The sequence below is a fragment of the Vanacampus margaritifer genome, chromosome 1, assembly GCF_051991255.1.
Source record: "Vanacampus margaritifer isolate UIUO_Vmar chromosome 1, RoL_Vmar_1.0, whole genome shotgun sequence".
In the NCBI taxonomy this organism is placed as follows: domain Eukaryota; kingdom Metazoa; phylum Chordata; class Actinopteri; order Syngnathiformes; family Syngnathidae; genus Vanacampus; species Vanacampus margaritifer.
In genome coordinates, this window is record NC_135432.1 from 31,628,429 (window position 1) to 31,650,643 (window position 22,215).

General features: G+C 40.3%; 1 protein-coding gene across 2 annotated transcripts in view; it reads right to left on the reverse strand.

Moving 5' to 3' along the window:
• The window catches only part of LOC144037061 (cadherin-4-like), a 253,718-nt gene that overhangs the window by 136,376 nt on the left and 95,127 nt on the right, over window positions 1-22,215 (reverse strand). For both annotated transcript variants that reach the window (XM_077548199.1, XM_077548204.1), the window contains exon 3: window positions 13,330-13,353. In XM_077548199.1, coding sequence (XP_077404325.1) covers window positions 13,330-13,353 — 24 coding nt within the window. The remainder of the gene's footprint in view (window positions 1-13,329; window positions 13,354-22,215) is intronic.

The following is a 22,215-nucleotide window of genomic DNA, read 5'->3' on the forward strand; positions in this document are numbered from 1 at the left end:
TAACTATTTATATTGGAGGCTTTTTATAGTGCTCTGCCTTTGAGATTCCTAATGCCTCTCCTATTAGGTCTCTGACAAAATGTTCAAGTTTTAATAAATAGACATTAAAACTTTAACTGATATTAATAGTGCCAATTAAAGGAATATAGCAGTAAGTCATACATCATCTTGATATTGCTACAGTGGAGATCTATTATTGTACTCTCTTATTTTCAAATAAGGAACAATCAAATAAGCTAACAGCTTCAGACATTATGTAGAACCGTATTAGAACTGCCATCATCATCAAGAAATTATCCGTACACCATAAATGAGAGAGACACACAGCATTTGAATCACTCACTTCTCTATAATCAATTCACAGAATATTAGTGCCACAAGACAAAACAAGGAGGACTGACCATCAATGGCCACAAGCTTGTCAACCACAACATCGTTCCCTCTGGATACGTACCACGTCAAACTGTGTGTGTTTTGGTTAGCCAAGAGCCATTTGCTTTATGAAGTGGAAACTATGCCGGATTAAAGACATTAACATGCACATCGTTGTTACCAATGTATCAAGTCCGTGCAGGCTCTTTTAGCCAAAGCTTCATTTCACAGGTGGCTGGGAAAGGCTACATGCATGTTGCTCCTGCTGTTTTATGGAGCAAGGCTACAGGCTTTGGTAGCTTTCGTACTAACTATTGGGAGTAATCGGTCAGAATCATTTCTTTCTTTTGCTGCCGCCCTGGAGCTGACCAAACCGACGCTGGAACCAAAAAGAAGACGCTGCCTTAAATAATAAATTTTGCGGTCTAATTTGTGTAGGGATTATTCTGATGCAGCTTTTGCTCATGAACATGAGCAAGCAGTTGGCGCAGAATGAAGACTGAACAAGAATAGAGACAGGAAAAAAGAAAAGTGAGGAAAGGAAGAGTGCCTCAAAGAAAGACAGCGAGTGGTTCTGCTTCTCTGCTCCGGTGATTCCCAATGAAATCGATTCTCATACCTCAAGAGATTTCCTGCTGTTCTTTTTCTCCTTGGTCCTCCTGCCTCTATTACATACCTGTCTAGAGGACGAATGATCTATACATTACCCATGAGTACTGTTGATCGCGACACGCATCAGTGTCTCCTAGTGCTCAGGGACTTGGCAGACCCAGTGTAGAGAAGGTGGAAAAACAGGACCGGGCAGATGGATATGGGAAGAATGAACAGGAAATCAAATAATGTTCCTGGGTGGCAGTAATGGCTGTGAAAAAGAGGCTAGGAAATGTTACTGAGGTTCTTTCTCCAAACACAAATACATTGGGATAGATACTTTTTAATGTCCTTATATAACCTCTGTATCTATACAGGTTGGGCCAGACAGATATGGAAAGATGTGTATATTCATAAGGGGATGATGTAGTTGCAGCTGCTTAACAAGAAAACTAAACTTGAGCTCTCTTGACGGAAGGTAGATATCTGTAGAGAGGGAAGATATGGGCGCATTTGGTGTTAAGAGGAGGGTGGGTGAAAAAAGATCATGCGCGATGGCTACCCCTGACGGGACAAGCCGAAAGAAAACGATTACTTATTACACACCAGGGACCCAAAATATTACTTTCCACTCTAATGACACATCCACAGTCAGACAAACGCAGGTCTTACAGTAATTAAACAATCAAGCATTTTACTAAAAAGTAACAACAACTCTGGTGATAGAAAAAAGAGGAATCATACAGAGGACAAAATTACATTTTAAACCAAACTATACCACTTAATAAAAAATAAAATACACAAAAGTAAACATCCATAATGTCAGAAGGGTGCGGTTTGGTGGAGGACCCAAATGCAGGGAGCAAAAGCAGCGAGGCAAGGATGCAGTTAAAAAGGGGATTTAATCAAGAAAAAGGCAAACAAGGTACTTGGCGGAACAACAAAATCAACAATATCCAAAAACACAAACCAAACAGGAACACTGCGAAGTAAGGAAATTATGACGACAGGGCATGGCATGGGTGTGACAACAAGGCAAAAACGGGCAGCATGACATGAGGAAAAGACAATGAACCAACACAGACAGAGGGGAGACAGGAGACTAAACACACAGACAGACGCTAATGACACAACAAGACACACCTGGGGCAAGACACAAGTGGCTGAGGGCACTGATTGGTTCACACGAGGAAGGACAGGATGACACTTAAACAAGACCAAGGGAGACACATAAGGAAAACAGAACCCAAACATGACACATAAGGAAATAATGATGTCATACAAAATATAAAACCTATTTTTTGTAAGAAAGCCCTAAAGCATAGTCAAGCATCCTTGGCAAGTGTGGCATTAGTGTGGAAGGCTGCAGCAACAGTGTATGATAATTACACCCAGTGGGAAGGCCTGAGAGGCGTGCAATCCCTACTATGCCCTACGTTTGTTTATTTATTTATTTGTTTGTCGTGGAACATTCACAATGCACAGTGGTGCATTGAAGTTCATCCATTCAGTAAATTAGATTTCGGAATTGCCTGTATTTACTGTTCAATGATCTAAATAGCATTTAACTTTATTAACCTGCATACAAGAATAATCAGACCATCAGTCTAGCAATATGTGTTAAGAACTCTTTAAACATTATCGTTAAATTAAAAAAATGTGGAGGACATTCACACAAACACAAACATTGTGTTGCAGATGAATCCCACATCAAAATAAATGAACACACAGAAATAAACAAAAACTGAAAGAGGCTGCCGTATAGGCCTAGAAATGCATTTCAAATAAAGAATGCAACAGTTTGAATGGGTCACAGACTTGATGCAGTTATTGCAAGTATTGGTTATACTACCAAATAAAAAATATTAATTACTAAGTTACCGTAAATATATGTTCCAATACTCACTCTAGAAATGGGTGACTTCAAACAAAAGGTGCGTTGTCCTGAATTGTTTAACACATCCATATGTAAATAGCATGAAATATAGGCTGGAATTCTGAACTTGTGTCTGATATTCATCTTTTGATTTGAAACCCAAATATCTTCAGTATACATCAAAAACAAAGGAATGGACCTTTCCATTTAAATACTTTTTGAGGGGACTAAATACTCAAGTGAAAGTAACAAGTATGTTGAATTAAAACTACAGTTCTCTATAAGCACAATTTATCCAAAATATAACTTGAATAACTGTAATGGAGTAAATGTAGTGTACTCACTTACTATCAATCATTGCTGATTATCAAGATGCGGAAAGATAGTTAAAATTTCAACTATAACACAAATTGCACATCGTATTTCCCGAGTGCTGTTTAGACTTCAATTGAATGAAAATTGCATTTGGCTTTTGGCTCCATTCATAATCTGAAGCACCTGTTGGCTCTTTTAGCAGCCATGATTGATTAAATGAATGAAATAAATGGTGAGAACATCTTTTTGGAAGTTGTTTACATCCCCCAAAAATTATGCACGGATCCCTCCTCTTCTTATCAGTGTATGCCTTGCTCTTAAACTCAAAACTGCAACTTGGGCAAGAAAAAGAGTGACACGGGATGATCGCACCCGAGATCTGACTGAGAATCTTCATGAACATGTCACACTCATGCACATTCCAATTGGCCATTTGGCTTAACTCTGGTAGGGCGGAGAGGATCAGAGAATCCTCAGAGATTTAGTGTTAATGCTCATATGACCACACTAAAATAGCGACTCAGCTAATTTCTACAGTGCAGCTAATTGATATAATTGCCATGTGATGTGATGCAAACAAGGTAGAGCTCAGGATCAAAATGTTTAAATTAATAAGTATGCCGTGCTTTTATTATCACACCATAAATATTATATGACTATATGGCAAACTTGTATAAACAATTGAGGTTAGGCAAATTAGATCAGGTCAGTCTTGGAAAAAATGAATTATTTGTAGTAGTTACGACAAATTTGACTGCAACAGAAGACATTGGGAGACGCAACAGAGCCATTGTACCTCAAATCGCAGCTCCCAAGGAACACTGATAACAGCCTTTTAATGGGATAAAAAAACATCCAGTCCCTCTCCCAGAGTCTTCTTATCCTAGCTACCTGCAGGCAGCACAGAGAGAGATGAAGATGGAGCCAGTCCAATCCTTCTGTTTCGCCTCCCTGCAGTTTCTTAGGTATTCTCTGCTTCCCAGACACCACTTGATGGCTCTAATTGCCTTCCTCTGGTTGGAAGCATAGATGAGAAATGCCCAGTGGATGCTAGCAGCAACAACAGCATTACGATACGATACGATACGATACGATACAATATACTTTTATTTTCCCCGTGGGGAACTTTTTCCTGGACTCCGTCCAGCTGCAGTTTACAGTAAGGAAAAAACAACAGAATAGAAAGAGATAAAATCAAAATTAAATAAGAAGTGCAGCAGTAGTTTACAGTGAGAAAAACAACAGAATAGAGAGAGATAATTAAAATAAATAATACACACACACTCCTGAATATATATATATTGCACCACTTAGTTAATGTGCATTAAAACATATAGAGAGCATACTCATATCCACCTACACGCCAATGTGTCATTACATACTCGGGTGAACACATAACGAGATGCAAAGAAATTTAAAATGCCCTCAAATACTCTTTCTCTCACTATTTCCCTCACTAAGGTTTTAAAATGATACATTTGATATTGCTAATTGTGCATTTTGATGTAATGTTCACACTCACTTCAACAAGATGAACTGTGTTGTCTATCTTTTGTCATATTTTGTAAACAATTTTAAGAATATACTAAAGCTGTGGGAAATGGACATATTACCAAACTCAACATCCTCCATATTCCTTGCACCACCAACAACTCCACCAAGTCATCAACTGTTGAATTTCAGAAGCTAACACTGTTATGCAATACTGATGTGGGAACAGTCCCAAAAACTGCAAGCACCTCTATAGTTTAAAAAATGAAACCCAATGTGAGGATAATTATGTTAATTATCTCCACTGTTTTGCAACAGTGGAGCAGAAGTACAGAATGGCTTTCTAATACACATATTCAACCATCAGCAGATGACTAAAATTCCCGCAGTTGTTGGATTGCCGGTCACTCCAGAAGTTAATTTTCAAATAGTTGTGCGGTTTAATATCACAGGCAGACTTTGAACAAGGACACGCAAAACAATAAAACCTGGCATGCAGTAAACACGACTGAAATGTGCAAAATATTGGATAATACTTAATATAAAGGATAGTCGGGCTGGGAGGTATTGACTTATGGAGCGTGATCATCTTTAGCATTTAAGCTTTGAGCGTTTAGTCGCTAAATGAGAAGGCAAATCTCTGAGTTGTCTGGAGAGCACAACAACAACACTGACAAAAGATCAGTCAAACAAATGCAACACATCCCTGCACCAGCTGTCACGCTAATTACCTCTCGCCACTGTTATCTTTAGCATCAATTCTATGGTAATGTGCCAGGTGATAGTGGCAATGGCTGTGCGTAAATTCTACTTTCTCCTAATGAGCATCACATTTCCATAGAGACCACAGCCATCTTTCTGTAGTGGCTACAGGCCCTCTGTATGTGCAGTTAAGCTGCGTATTGTATTCATACCCTTGTGCCATTGTGCCAGTCTATATTATAATGGTCTGTGCAGTTTACTCTTCAAATATTTCCACATGAATTATTAATGGCTGGTAGAGGTTTGTGCGCTAAGAATTAGCTGAGGATATACCATCTGGGCCTACCTCGCTTCCTCGGTGCGATGTGTCTCTACAGAGTAAACGAGCCAACTGGAAAATTGCGCAGCATTGCTACTCCAAGTTGTTGTCCAGGTTTCTCTTGAGTGTCTTAAGTCTCCTAAATTGAAATTAAGTGCTAACGTGAGTTTGTTGAATTTGTCCCATATCTGTACTTTAACAGCGTGTTTAGCACTGTTATCTCTTGTAAATGGGTAAATCCCCTTTCTCCATTTCAAATCATTCATTTGGGACAAAGTGGCGTTCCCAAAGAGGCATTCTATATTGATGCATAATTTTCGCCCTGACACATAATGGATAAGGAATAGCCTTTTATAGACTACCATGTTGGGTTCCTGCTGACCATATTATCTAAGTGTAGATGCCTATGTTTGTAAGCTTGTTTTGGAATGTAATATTTTAGAATCCGATTTAACCCTTGTAGCTCTTGAACTATAAAGTAACCAAGAACCCAATGGTCACTCTGTTGGAGCTCCAGACATCCTCTATGGAGAGAGGTGAACCTTCCAGAAGGACAACCATCTTTGCAGAACTCCACCTATCAGACTTGTATGGTAGAGTGGCCAGACGAAAGCCACTCCTTAGTAAATGGCACTGGAATTTGCCAAAAAGAGCCTAAATGACTCCCAGACCATGAGGAAGAAAACATGACAACCTGATGAATACCATCCCCACAGTAGCTGCATTTCTAATACAGTTTTTTCCACAAAAATAAAAGCGATATTGTAATATTAATATATTAATATAAGTACAATTGAGGCGCAATTCTCAAAATGTCCCGTCTCGCGAGATCTCGCAGTTCTGTAGGAGGTGCTCATGATGTTTACACCCGGAGTTGGTAAAATTACTTCATCGGGCGGGTTCGGGCATTTGGTGTTGGTGTTGTATGTGTGTGCGTGCGGACGGATGGATTTCAATAAGGACATGCACCGTATGTCGCTCGTTTACTCGTTGCCAGGGGTAACGACCATTTCTCATGCAATGATATGGAATGTGCATTGAACGGCGGCATATTGGCTCTATAGCTTAATTGCTTTGTCTTTATAACTACTTGTTTTCCGCTCAAGAGTCAGCTCCGACGCGAAAGCGCGTCCCCATACTTCCTACTTCCTTTCCTCCGTGACCGGGCGGGGGTCACATTACTACAGGGAATGCATAAAAAGATTTTCCATTACACTTTTTCAAAATACTTCTATTTCGACATGTCTCAAAAACCACCTTGTGAGAGCCTAAAAACTTTTTTGCGATATTTGAGATTTTTTCCAAAATCATGTGTCTCCATTACTAGCTTGCTTTTGCGCAACTTGCCTTTAGCGCAAAACTGGGGGTCATTGAAACGCATCCAATGAAGCAATGGTGGTGGCATCATCATTCTGTGGAGATGTTTTTCAGCAGTAGGAACTTGGAGACTAGTGAGGGCGGGAGTGAAAGATTAATACAGCAATGTACAGAGCCATCCTGGAAGCCTACTCCAGAGTGCCCAGGAGCTCAGACTGGAGTAAGGGTTTAACTTCCAACAGGATAAAGTTGCTTAAGTGGCCCAGCCAGAGTCCAGTTTTGAATCCGATCAAATTCAATCTTACAAAACATACTGTAAGATAGTCAGACATTTGACGTCCTTGGACAGGAAGGAACAAAATTGTAAAAAAAAAAACATAATTGGTTTTAGCTGTGTACTCAGCCTAAGACAACCTTGATCTGACCTAAAACACCATGATAATGGCCTTGAAATAAAAATGCAGAAAAGCGGAGCAGAGCGCAAGTGGAGAAAAAATAAACTGCTAATTCACTTTGACATGTACAGACATTGTCTTTTCATTTTAACCAAGTTAACTAGACAACACTTGTCTGAAATCATTAGTGAGAAGAACTGAAACAATATTCACACTGTATGCAGCTGACAGCATCAACTAGCTAACATATACCATCTGACTTTTTTCAAAACTATTGCAAAATCTGTGCTGAGTTGCGTCAATCAACTAATCACCTCAGTCAGGAGAGTTTCTTAAACGTCTGAACAAAGCTGCCATTATGACACTTCTTTATTTATTTATTTGTAGTCGACGCTGGATGGTTCCATATTGGCACACTGAGACCAATATTAAACCTTCCCTTCTTTTTCATCTCCACACTATTGCTTAGTTACGGCCCATTGTATCCATGAGTGACGCAGAGTCCATTGTCCATGCACTTAATACATCTTACCTTGATTTAGTCAATGTGCTGCTGCTTTCTGGCCTTCTAATGTCAAGTAATAAAAGCCTGCAGTTAGTACAAAATGATGCAGCAACACTGTTAAAGAGGATTAGAACATTTGATCACATTACCCTTATTATGGCCAACTTGCACTAGCCCCCGGTTTACCTGAAAATGTATTTTATTTCTTAATCAAAATAGTTTACATGGCTTAGCACCTTACTATCTTGTTGACTTAGGGGTGCCTTATGTTCCATCCCGAGAGGTGACTAGGTGGAGGGTGTTGCTGTGGAGGATTATTTATCGATTGATCGAGACAATATCTGAGTGGAACCACATCACTAGGGGCATTTCTTGTGTGTGTGTGTGTGTGTGGGGGGAGGGGGGGATGTCTCCAATCGAGGAAGAGAAAGAAAAGAGGGCAATCACCCACCCTGTATAAACAGTATATCGCATGAAAAAAAGTTGCACCAGCCAAACTCCCCAAGAGATCAGACCAGTCTTTATTCTTCTCTCAGTTTGCCGTTCTTATTTATGTCTGAAGGTTTGATTTAATCAAACAATTTATTAGCATGTGGCAGATGCAAGGCCTTCTTGTTTCTGACACCCTTGAGGGCTAAGAAAATAAATTAGGTCTGGACAAACAGTAACAAATAAAATTTGACAGAAAAAAACTAACACTGGAATGTGCAGGTCACGTCCTCGTTCAGCTGTTCAATAGAATATTTCAAGCATATAATATAATAATACGAACACACGAGACTCAATCCAATGTTCTGACAGTCTTGTGTGTTTATTACAGAGCTGGGAACTTCCAATAATCTGCAATTCCCATCTATGATGATGCCCATCTTTGGTGTGTGCTTCCACATATTCGGCGGATGCTTTATGACGCAAAGCCTCGCAAAAATACACGGAATGAGAGGGACCATATGTACGCACTCTGATTGATAGACTTAAATGTGCTTCACTCGCTGCTCAGTCCATGTATTTTTCTGAGGCATTGTCATAATTGCTGATTAACGGAAGTGCCCAGCTTTGGTTCATTGAAGAATTTGGTCATTGATTAGGGATCACAATTTTTGGGTACCCGAGTATGAATCTTTGATTTTAAGTAATTGATGATACTGAGTCCCAATCCAATTCCTCAGCAATGCATTAAGGAAAAAAGAGTATGCATCCGATTTTTCTCAAATCAATTAAAAAAAAGTATATACATCAATACGTGTATATGTCATTACATTTCTCTAACATTCCGCCAAATCACTTTTGTAACACTCTAATAAACTCAAAGTAATATATTTTTTCCTTAAGCACTAAATTTGATGATACACATTGAACAACTCAAAATGTATTTTGGTCCAACATTTTTTTTTTTTTGTGACAGCTTAAAACACAATATGTTGTAGGAGACTTAATAAAAAATTATTTTCATGTAATTGCCTGGGCACGCAAACGGTGCCAATTTGGTGGAATCGCTCATAAGCTTTTACACACAATGAGGGAATCCTCTGTCTGAGTGCATTTCATTTGTTTAATGGTAAACAATACATTTCCATGGTATTTGTAGGCTAAAATGACGAGTCCACACAGCTATGTACTTGTTGGGTACGTGCGTGATTTCTCTCATCTACAAATGACACTATTGATTTATGGCCTTGTGTTCAACATGATATTGGTGTTGTAGTGATATCAGAAGGGTGCCACCAATAGGGGAAGGGCTGGAGGAATGATTTCAGAGTGATAACAGCAATAGACCAACAAGTGCGAAAAGCCTACCTGGTAGGCTGTTATTCTGGCACTTCCAAATATGGGCAAGCTTGCAGTGGGGTGCCGTCGCCTTTGAATGCTGCCCTGCAGCGACCGCCAACATAAGCAAGTTTAGTGTAAAACAGCCTTTAACCAGAGCGTGAGGAAAGTGCAGTGTCATTTTGTCATAAGATAATTAACATTGAGATGGCTGCTGGGTGAGAGATTCTGCACAGGCAAATGAAATCAGGTGATGTAATTAAAAGCTCAGTGAGCTTCTCTCTTGTGTGCATTTGATGACCCTGTAAAGCGATGGAGCAGGATATTCCATTTTTATATATCTACTTATACAGACAATTATTAAAGCGCAAGACTTTTAAATTGGATTTTGTATTGTTCACAAGAGTTGCAATCAATACATGTTGGTGTATTAGGTTCAAATCATGCCGTACAAATTGTATGGATAAAGGCATCCAATTTTCGCAAAATACAAATTGTGTTTGCTTTTTTCAATTACATAAATTGTTTTAATTTTGTGTCCTAGTAAATGGATGATAAAAATGGTCAGTTGTATGAATGAAACAATTAAAAAGCAATCATACAAAACAAAGGTTGAATGTGATATTTGTATAATATACAAAGTTACAGCTTTTGAGAATTGTCTTTAAAGTTAAAAATCAAATACATTGAAGTACATTGAAGTTAACAAAACCATCTCACATTTTTCAGGAGTGCTGTCTTAAACGTCTTAAGATTCCAATTCCACATTGAGAGCAAATATTTTCCTCTTCAACAATGGTGCAAAGACAATACAGACAAAAGAAGGTGGAGAGAAACATTGTTTGCTTGTATGGATGTAAGCCGACAGGTATAGTAAGCATCAGCTTGCCTGCGTAATCGAGCAAAACGACCCCGGGCTCTCACAGGCACCCTTTCGCTTTTCACTCGCTTCCTAACCCAAATATTCTCTTTGTCACTCACATGCTGAAAATGCATACAGTTCTGGTTCACGCTGCAATAAAAAGAGTCTTAAAATGTTTGCACCTGGGCGTATAAGGACCGAATAAGAAATGATTGATTGCTATTTCTATGCCATATGAACACCTGGCTCATGACTTCTATTTTAGAGCATCATAAAAGTTTTTGAACAGGTTGAGGTTGGTGTTCTAACGCTCTTCCACACCAAACTTAACCAGCCGTAGACCTTGCAGTTTGCACTGGGGCACAGAAAGTTTCCAACTCCAAACTACTTCCATTAATTTCGTAATATATAATGCAGTTGGTCTTGTTTACCTCTGAAACTTTTTGACCGTGAGTGCACCCTCCCTCAGACATGTTGAAGATTCCCCAAAAATGGAACATACCACAGCTAAGTAATAAGTGAATGTCATTTTATTTGATTCTCTTAACTGGTTACATTTAATTATCAGGCATTGTCTTCTTTTAAACTCAAATTAAGCAAAAATAAATATGCGGCCTTGAAAAAAATTTTGAAAATTGAAAATAAATAATAAAACTTCTCTTGGTATATGACTATTATAACAGTTGCCAGAAAAATAAAAAAAACTGGAGCTCTTCAAATAAGATCCCTTTAAGCAGGCATTTAGACCAATAAATAAATACGAAAACAAGAGGAAAACAAAACACTTAAGAATAAAGTAGAAAGTCTCACATGTCAGATTGTTGATTTTTGCCCCCTCAAAAAATTCAGTTTCACGTTTCATCTGATCTTTAATTGTTGTGAGGCTTGACAGAGTAGCGCCACTGATCCCCGTTAGAGGAATTATACGCTCTGACTTCATTAGCCCTGTTAGCACTAAGCTTCTTTACCCTCACTCATGCCTGGCTTAACCTGCACACTGATAAATGTGAAGTGGAGAGAAGCAAAGATAGGCGGATACAAAGAGGGCTGAAACGGGAGGAGCGCAGGGACAAAGGCATTTAGAGCGTGAGGCAAAGGTGTCAAACTGGAGTACAGAGGATGAGAAAGTAAGAAACGTGAGGGGAGTGGCAGGGCAGAGAGCGTGTGAACCTGAGGCAGGAGAGACGATGAAGCTCAGAGTAGCGGATGAATTGGGAGGGATTTTGAAGGCAAAACAATCAATGAACTTGGATTGTGCTCAATCAATTTCTCTTCTAACACGTCAACATTCCAAGTGGTTTACTGACATTCCATCAAGAGCGTGTTAGAGAATTAACACTGACCTCTATGAACACACAAGCAGCCACACGCCTGCCGGAGAACGCATGCATATGCATTCACGGATCCTCGTCCTCTCGTGCATTCATTTGCTTTTCTTCCCACCAGGAACTCTCTCAACACTATGTCTTCTCCTGCTGCTGCTGGCAGAGCTTTTTGGCTGGCTTAACTACGCCCACGGCCCCCCTGAGGGGACAGCCCGTGACGGATGGCTGCGCGTGTGACTCCGATTCGATTCAGTCCATTTGATAAATTTATTGCTGGCATTTTCAAAATGAAATTAGAGCGATGTCTCAAAGAGACTGTTTTTGCAGCACAGGTGCCATAAATATAGTTCATGTGGCAGCGAGGGTGGGCTAGTGCGTGCAGTGCTGTTGGATCGGGATGTCATGGTGAGGGGGCACATAGCAGGGATGCGGGAAAACTAACGAATAAGGTCATGTTATAACAAGCTCTCGTATTAATCATCTTATGGGTGGGAACAAAAGGAAAGGTTACTGGCAATCTGAATGCTGCATGCCCTTCAGTCCAACAAGGAAAGAGTGGCAATGTGGATTTTTTAACAGTTGTGACACACACATCTATAAAGATTAATAGAGATGGATTGAGAAGTCTGTGGGCACAAATGTTCTACTAAATCCATCATTCATGCTCAGGCAGATTTCAAATTTATATGCATACAGAGTCTTGTCAAATCTATTTGTTTATGTCCAAACTCTTTGCCCCAAGGTCCCTCTCTCTTCAGTCCAGACGGCCCCGTCAAAGTCACGTCTGTCAGTCATGTATGAACACAAACACAATATTTTTCTCCACAGCAATAACAGCATGACTTGAAGAGTGTTTATAAATATTTTGGACACAACTGTAGGCAACCTCAACATATTGAAAGGACAAAAGAAGTCAGGCCAGATATGGATGCACAGAAGCCAATTTAAGTGAGCACTCATTCATTGTCATGGTGCGTGGACTTATTTATCTTCCTCTCATTCAGAAATATATGTGAGTGCGGTGGTGGTGGGATGATGTATGCTGTGCCAGCCCTTTAACATTCCTCAGAGTGAGGCTTGGCCAGCACACATCACTTACCTTTATAGGCCCGTGTGACAGCGTCATATATCGCCTATCATCACATATATGAGAGGTACAACAGTCTGTGTGTGCCTGTGTGTATTGAGTGAGCAGCCTGTCACAAAAACATTGAATCTGTAGCAATGCTTCATGTACTGCATGCAACTCTAAATTAATTTGCACAGTTATGACCTTTGACTTGTGCGTAATAAATCTAGAAAAAGAACATGCCTGCATTTAACCTCAGTAACTGGACTAAAACAAACAAAACAGTTCAATACGGTGACCATGAAAGAAAGCATTGTCAGAAAAGCATATGGTCAATATCTTCCTGCATTTAGTCCCTTAACTTTGTGGTGATAGAAAAAATAAACATGGCAGCACAGGTAGCAACTCCAACGGTCCTCTTACCTTTCTGTGATGACACACTGGCGCCTGCAGAAAGAAGAGAGAAGACACACATGAATGACTCATGCTGTATAGCATATGCACAAAATCCAGTCAATAATATCAGAGATGATAAAAGGACTGTTTTTTATTGTTATTTTGAGACTGAATAAACATTGACAAAATAATACCACACAGCAGGCAAGAACTCTACACACAAAAACACTAAACAGCTTTTCTATATTCAGAAGGACTCAACCAGGTGGAGGATGTGAGCAAACACTTGGAAGAGAGAAGCCTTAAGTAGAGAGGCGAGGTGGCCCGACCCCTGGAAACCCTCTATCTCTTAAACAATTCACCCCATGCGCCCTTGGTCACTGCTGAAGAGCACTGAGACAGAGCAAATCAAATCCTTTCGGAAAGCATTTTAGACTCTTTTTCAAAGCACACAATCCCTTTCCAGCCCACAGGATGTGCTCCTGGGTACACAATAATGCACTGCTGCTCTGTTTTTACAATACAGAGTATTATGGGGTTTTTTTTTCTTCTAAAAAACAACTAAGGGAAGGCAAAAAATAATGAACAGTACATTTAGCATGCTATTCGAATATAATATCGAGATTTGAGTGTTTAGAAGACTTTCAGACGTGTTTGTGCATGCATTGTGGACAAAAAGGTTTGACAAAGATTTCATAAGCAAAGAGAAATAGAACGAGGAATATTGTTTGTATTTGGTGAATTGAACAAAGGGCCACAGCCATGAAATCAGGGGATCTACAGTACATCAGGATGGTATTTGTGGGAAACAGTCCTCCAATTAAATACGACCACATCGGTCGTTTTGAAATGTGCCGAATTACATAAGTGTTACGTATTACCTATCGACCATGTCAATTTCTAAAAAAAATAGTAAAGTGAACCATAAGTGTAGTTACTGGGACCTGAACCCTGGTCGTGTGGGCGGAAGATGAATGTCTATCCAGCTGAGCTAACAGGCCAGTAATCATTTTTGTGTTGACTAAGTGTTTTGTAAGGTGAATCATACTACAACCTCAGCCTCTTCCTAACACCAACCTATTAGTGTCCCATGTAAAGACATAATGTGTGCAAGCTCACTGAAAGCCTGATACTAACCCCAACCGGCGACAAATTGGCACACGTCAACACTAAAAAACACTAAAAATAATACAAAAATAATTGCAGGTCGCTAAACTACAATAGGTAACACTTGGTTGTATTTTGGTGCATGGCAAAACGACCAATATGGTCGTATTGTGTTGGAGGGCTTGTTGATTTGTAGTGTACTAGGTTAGGTATGGCATACTACAAAACTTTGCTACAGTGAATATGGTGTCCATTGTGAGAATCTGTGCTTATCAATGCAGTTTAGTATGGAATAGGACTGATGATTTTTAACATGGTCAGATTATGAGGTGTAACAGTGGGTTTGTACATAGTCTGATTTTCAAATGTCCTCAAGTTATGCATTCCTAATCGGATTTCAAGAAAAGGGTTCAAATCATTAGTCAGAAAAAAGCAAAGCCAATCTTATCACACAAAAAAAAAATCATTTCCCCTCCTCTAAACCAGACCTTCAGTCTTTCGCCACCCTTAAAATACTGAATATGAGAGCACGGTGAATGAGTGGTACAGGGGGCTTATCACCATTCTGAAGTTTGGGGTTTGAATCTAAGCTATCTGTGTGGAGTGTTCCCTCCATGTTTTGCATAGGTTTACTCCACTTGCTCTGGCTTCCTCCTGTATTTTTATTTTTATTTTTTTAAATGCATGTTAATATTATTGAAGACTCTAAATTGTCCGTCTTTGTGAATGGTTGTCATCTGTCCTGCCTTTCACAAAAACGTTAGCTGGCCAGATGGGCCAGTCAGAGCCACGGTATCCAACTGTGGCCAAAAATGGCAAACAAGGCCAAATCCTATGCAGTCACTCCATTTGTGGAAAAAAAATGTGAGGAAATGTCATGTCATTGCCATGCCCTGAAAACACTTCTCTTCTTAGTTCCTGGTTGTGGCGTCATGGTGAAGGTGCCACACTTCACAGCTATATGAGCAGCATAAAGTGAATGGATTTAAAGCGTAATTTGAAGTGAATGTGTGAGTGACGTCCTGATTTGCCTGTGTGCCCACGGCAGTACCCTTGTGGCTTGGAGTATTATGTAAAGTAGGCCATATGCCAGCGCAGGTTTCCACATCCCAAAGGATGCATGCAAGCCAAATAACGTTTCAGCATGCCCGAGGACGGAAAAGTTTTTACGTAATTTGGAAACTAAGAAGAATAAAAATAGCCTGACTGTTTTTGTGTTTAGAACATGAATCAGGCCAATATAATCTCTAATTAAGTCAAACAGCATATTTGTACAAAGCTTTAGTCATATTTGTTTGTTCAGATAGCTCATCAGTTGTTATTCATCTAGACATTTACAATATTCATGACTCATTAAAATAACATAAATTAACCAAGTGATAATCTGACTGATTTGACACAAAGAAAGCTAATAAACAAGGAAATATCACATTTAAACATGAACAGTCTTTTTGCAATTGCACTAATTATGGTATTCCTCTTTTGTATTGTGTGAAGGCTGAAGGCCTCACACATTAATCTTATTTTATTTTTCTTATTTCTATATTTTATTCTTGCAACTTTTTTGACACACTTCTTCTTCCACATAATGTATCCAATTCACATCATTCTAATTTCAACATATTCAAAAAATTCACGCCACAGGGTTTCAATTTTTTTTATTCCAAAAATCCATCGTTTCCCCATACTTCAACATTTTTCACCTAAAAATTACCCCTTCATTCCAATTGAGGCCAAATTATCCCCTTTACTTGTTATTTACCACTCATTTTTTACTGGCACATTTAAAATAACGGATTCAGACAGTTCCCATTTTAAACTGAAATCATTCTGCTCATTTAATTCACCTTATGAACAATTTTCAACATGCCAACATTTTACACATACCAAAAATTACCATTTTTTTACTGCATAATTGCCAATATTAGGACATATTCTACATTATTTGCTCCTCCATCAATATAATTAAAAGTATTCAGACTTCAAGATGTGCAGATCATTCAAGCCATTTCATTTATTACTCGAAATTCCAAATATTTACATACTCAACTCCAATGTCCCTGTATATTGATCGATTAAAACCACTCCAAATTCATCACAGCTCATTCAGTGCCATTTCACACCATTCCATCTCATTTCATATTATTCCAAATCAATCAAATTTCCACATGCTTCAAATTTTTTTTATTCAGCCATTCACCCTTGAAACGCAATTCCTCGAAATTGCAAATGTCTAGTTACATAGATGGAATAGTAAAATGTGTGTCTTCATTGGGTGTATAATCAAATGCTCCAAGTACAGCCAGCCCATATCATTGCTGAGTGACAGCCGCATGGAGACCGTTTGGAGTGGATTACGGAGGTCCAAAACTAAAAAGTCCTTGTTGGTGCTTGCACAAAGCCAGCAGCTCTCACTTTTATTTTGAAAAGATACTGTAATAAGCATCAAGCCTATTAGTGAGAGACCGGTTAAACCAAAGTTCACAGTGGTACAACAGCATCAGCTCATTAGTGAGCTAATTATAATCAAGCACTTCTTTTTATCCCTTTAAACTTTTCACTGATAACGATGAAACTTGTCCAGTGTCGCCCACTGTAACGTTGATTGCCATGGACAGTGATTGGTCCTCTTGTTTTTGACAAGCCAAAACATATTTGTGAGGATTGGAAAAATGGATGAATCCATTCTGGAGCTGGAACCTAAGTCAGCTGAGATCCCAGCTACAACCCCTTATTGAATTCACTCACACACCACCTACGTGATAGTCAACAATGTGAACGACCACACAACTAATGACCCAAGATGGATTTGTGGCACTCCATCTGTCATATAAATCTGGCTCCTTCACACTTTTACAGTGAAGCTATCAAATAATAGAACACAGTATAGAACACAGTGTTGTGTTTTACAGGACACTTTGTTTGTACTAAACTAAAAGACTACTATAATCAGCACAGGTTAGTGTCAGCCCTTGTTTCCCCCATTTTACATGCTTACCATCTGTCAAAACATGCACATAAAAAAAACAGCAAACAAGCCATCTCTCCTTTGCCACTAATGATGTTTTCTTTCAACTTGTATGTAAAGGAAAACATAGGAAGTTGCACAAGAGGAGATTTTATCTTGTCATGTGATGAGTCATAATCACTAGCAGTGATGATTAGTGGCAATATTTCTTAGAAGTTGCCAATGTTTGTCTATTTTGTCTTCTGGGAATCAGTTTTCATCATTGACCAACCCTGACGTTCACTTGACTTGTCTGTAAAGATAGTTTGCTCATATTTAAATGTAGATTAGCATTCTCACATTTGTATTTGTTTGTTTGCTACGAATTCTCAACTTAAAAAGAAGAGTGGCTATAAATGAACTTTTTGAACGTGTCTTGAAATTTAGATGTTCCAGGTGTCTGCTTTGGTTGTTAACCTCTGGAAAAAAGCAGACATAGTATATACGGTAATCAGAAGAAAGCCTGAAGCCTAGATTGGTCTTTGCACATGAAAGAAAAAAATAATAATGTAGCTACTCTTTATCCACTCATTGTTATAGGGGTTCTAAAGGGGGTGGTGGAGACCCGAGGTGGGTGTACAGAAGGGCACTGTACCTTCTATAAAATGCTTTGAAAGTCATAGCGTCACTTATAGCCTCTCCCACCCAATATCTCCACGTGCACGTTGTGAACCCTGCCTTAGCTAAGGGAGAAGGGCGTAGGCGGGCTGCTGGCGCCTAAACCAGCATACCCCCCAACCATGGTCCTACTGCCTTGCGGGAAGGCATTATGCCAAAGGCTAAGGGAAGGCAAACCCTGACAGAAAACCTGCTCTGTGGCTGAGCATTAGGCAGTTCACCGATTACAGTGAATCCTGGCATGTCACTGCAACACTTCCCAGCTGCCAGTCGTCCTGGTTGTTTACATGCTATCGGATTCCAGCTGATGCGGGGCCAAGTTCGGTGGCATCAATGATTGCCACTGTCACCTTAATCCCTTCATCGCGCAGGTTTTGTCTAGCATCCATCATCTCACCTCATTCTCTTTCTCAAACCCTGCGGTGATAGGGGGTTGGCAACGAGGGCAGGCTCTGAATGCAGCTAGTAGCCTCTAGTCATCCTCCTGCAGGTAGGCGACATGGGCAAGATGGTCGTTTGGGACCAGGCCGGAACAGTGGTTCTCCTCGGCAGCTACCCACGTGGCTGTTTCAATTCCTTGGCATCATTTGTCGTTTTTGCTAACGATTGCCTTATCGGTTTTGTGTGGGACGATGACGTCACTACGCGTGCAAGTCGCGCAACATTTCCGTGTGCGTGAGTGCTCAAAGTTTATCTTAGTGTTAAAATGTTACTGGAGTTGGACATTATTGTCACAAATTAATCTAGGTTGTAATTTGTAAATTTCTACAGAAGATGATTTAAAACAAATGTAGTTGTATTTATTTTCAAATATTTTTTCTTTCTTTCTTTTCTTTTTTTTCTGGGGACCCCATGGCAGCCCATTAAGTCCTCGAATGTGGACCTTAAAACTTCACTGTTAGGTTTGTAAGGCCATGTTACTTTTAAACATGTCTCTTGTTTACAGATACAACTAAGACATAAAAAAGTGGATGCTATTTTTTTTTCTGGAAAAAATAAATAAATTAGAGAATCGATAAAGAATCAAATTGTTAAGCAGAATCGAACACGGAACCGGAATTGTAAAAAAAACCTGACCGAGCAGCCCTATTTAGGATCGCACTGCTCGCCTCTCTCGAGGACGGGCCTAGAAAAGGAAGCCCAAACATTGCTTGTTCCACAATCCCCATGGACTCAATCAACCATGCCCGTCATGGCATTCCATTTAACGGTCAAGATAACAGGACGCTATCTCCGTGAGAAGTCGTCTTGATGTGGCAGTGTGTTCAACCTGAGAAGACTTCAAGCAAAGACTAAGTGTACCACCTTCACCATCTTTGATCTGCAGTATGACGATGACGAAGCGTTTGTTTCCCACACCGACCTAGGTCTCCAGCATGCTCTCAACACCAAGGTGGACACTTACTCCCAACGTGGTCTCGTTGTCAACACTCGGAAGACCAAGGTACTATGCCAGTGCACAGCACGTGGCGATCGCCCCTCCCATTCTTCCTTCTTCGCAGGAGTAGACGACCTAAATTGTGTAGACAGATTTGACTACCTTGGAAGTGTACTCTTCTCTTCTTGTAGTCTCGAGGAGGAAATCCAGAACCGGGTCCACCTAGTCTCGTGCGCCTTTGGGCAACTGGCTTCCCGACTCTTCTCAAACAAGAACCTTACAACAACTACAAAAGTGGCCGTCCACCGGGCTGTCTGCCAGTCCACCCTACTCTATGGCTGTGAAGCCTGGACTCTGTACAGAACCCACTTCCGGAGGCTGGAGGCCTTCCACATCCGATGCCTTCAGCGTATTCTAGGTTTTACTTGGGTGGATCGCATCCCTCGTGTTGATGTTCTAGCAAGATCAGGATGTCTGTGCATCGAGGCCACCATCATCCAGCGCCAGCTCTGAAGGGTTGGGCACATCATCCGGATGCTCGAGTCTCGGCTGCCCCGTAGGTTGCTCTATGGAAAATTGAGCTCTGGTCACCGTCCCATAGGCCACCAACGGAAATGATTTAAAGACCACCTGAAAGCAGTCCTGAAAAATTTGGCATGCCGCCAGACCACCTGGAGGCCCTCGCAGCCAACCGGGCCCTCTGGCGCAAAACCTGCCACGAGGGTGTGCGGCACTTTGAGGCCAGCCGCACCAATAAGCGTGAGGATCGCCGGCAGCGCAGGCGCGAGCTCCTGGCACGAGGTCTCCATCCTCCCGGTGATGGGATTCCCTGTCCCACTTGTGGGAAGCGGTGTGCATCTATTTTTGGCATCTGCAGCCATCAGCGTGTTCACAATTAGGGCCAATAATCCATACTTATCTTATCATTACTACATCTGGAGCTATGGACGTCATTGTCGTATTGACGGGCTACCCTAGGAAGAGGATCCATTGTTGATAAGAACAATGCAACAGGCATGTTTCAAACTACGGAAACTATTTTTTAACATTTGCACACAAGTGGTGCTTAAGTCAAAGCTACGTGGTAGTCAGAGGTGCTCAGGAGTCGGGCCGGGTCAGGCTATTGGGCCTATGTCAAAATGCCAGGGCCAATATTTTGTGCCAGTCCAGCCCTGTTGACGGGTGTGCACTTTTTATTCAAACTAGTTTTAGATTTTTTTTTTTTTTTATTCAGACACTGATGTTGATGTTTGCTGTCTATATTGTAAATGGATTAATGGGTTGCTCCCTCTAATTTCTGGGCCGGTCTCTTAGGGTATACAGAAGATGCAGGCCCACTGGGGGTTTGCCCTAATGCCAGATGGTCAGTCCAGCCCGGCCCCTCAGCAACACACTGGTGTCACTGATGCAAACTGTAAGCAAAGACAGAGAAAGGCAGCTTGTTACTGCATTTAGCCAGTACCATTTGACTTGTCAGTGTTTATTGAATGAGAGTGACTTGTGATAATCAGTGTCCAAAAGGGAAGTCTTTCGGGTTAACAAAACCACATTCCAAAATCGACTTTATCGAAGAGCAAATTCCAATATTTGCATGGAAGTGTTTTTTTGCAAAGCAGTGCTGTTTCCATGGAGGCAAACAAGGTGTATATTTGTACAACCCGAGGAAAGCAACACACACTTGGGTTACCTTATGCTCAGGGAATGCCGTCATCTTGCTCATTATATACTAATGAGTTGTCTATTAATGAAAATGGAAAGCATTTATTTTGTGTGCACAAAGGTTTCAGCTGGATTAATTACTGCACTACAGCAGCAAAATGAAAACAGCAAGTGCAGCATCAGTCTTGTGTGGCACATTACCCATTAGCCAACTGTTATCGACGGCTGGCAAATGGCCCTATGTGACACAACGAGGAGCAGAAACTCTTTGTACGAGCGAATCAAACTTCAAGAGAAGTGCACTTTTGTTACACTTTTAATTACGGGATGCATGTGTGTACTTTAATTCACAATAAATCACTTTTGACATTCGTTTCAGTGTAACGCCAACACTGCTCAACGGCAATAATGGCATCATCTTCATCATCATGTTTGAAATAAAGGCAGCAGTGATTTGTCTGATAAGCCTTTAACTGATGAACGTTACACAAATGGATATTCAGCATAAAGCACTCGTCTCTGACTGAATTCTTGCTGACTGAGGCGGGGGCCAAAGTTGGAGAGCGAAGACATAATTGAGCAGAGCCACGAGCCAACTGCCACTGATTCGGCATTTTGATGTGTTGATTTGCATTATAAATATTAGATGTAAAAATATAATAGAAAACTAAAATATAATAATCTGTATACTGATTATTAATGATATTTATTGACTTAAAAATTGACCCCAGGTCGACATACTGTAGGTCACTTGTGTCATATTTTAAAACGATGGGGTCTTACTTTGATTAAACTTTTATGGGAGGTACTGAACCCCACCATTTTCCTATGCACATTCATCAAACCCTTTATTGAAAAATTAAATAAAGTGTTGTGTTGTTGTATTCCCAATTTCCATGCAGTTTAAGGAAGGGTTGCTTTAGTTTTGCTAGATAGCTAGTTCTGCTGGACTTGAATTGCTCAACTTGGCATTGCAAATCCTGCAGTTAGGACTAGGGATGTAACGATAACAGCAATATCGTCGTCATCATATCACTATATTAAAAGCAGCACATCTGTTAAAAAGGCAAGGTTGTTTTCCCTCTGGTGGTTAGTTTATTAGTGCAGTTTAATTTTAATTAGGAATGTTTTGGTCACTACAGCA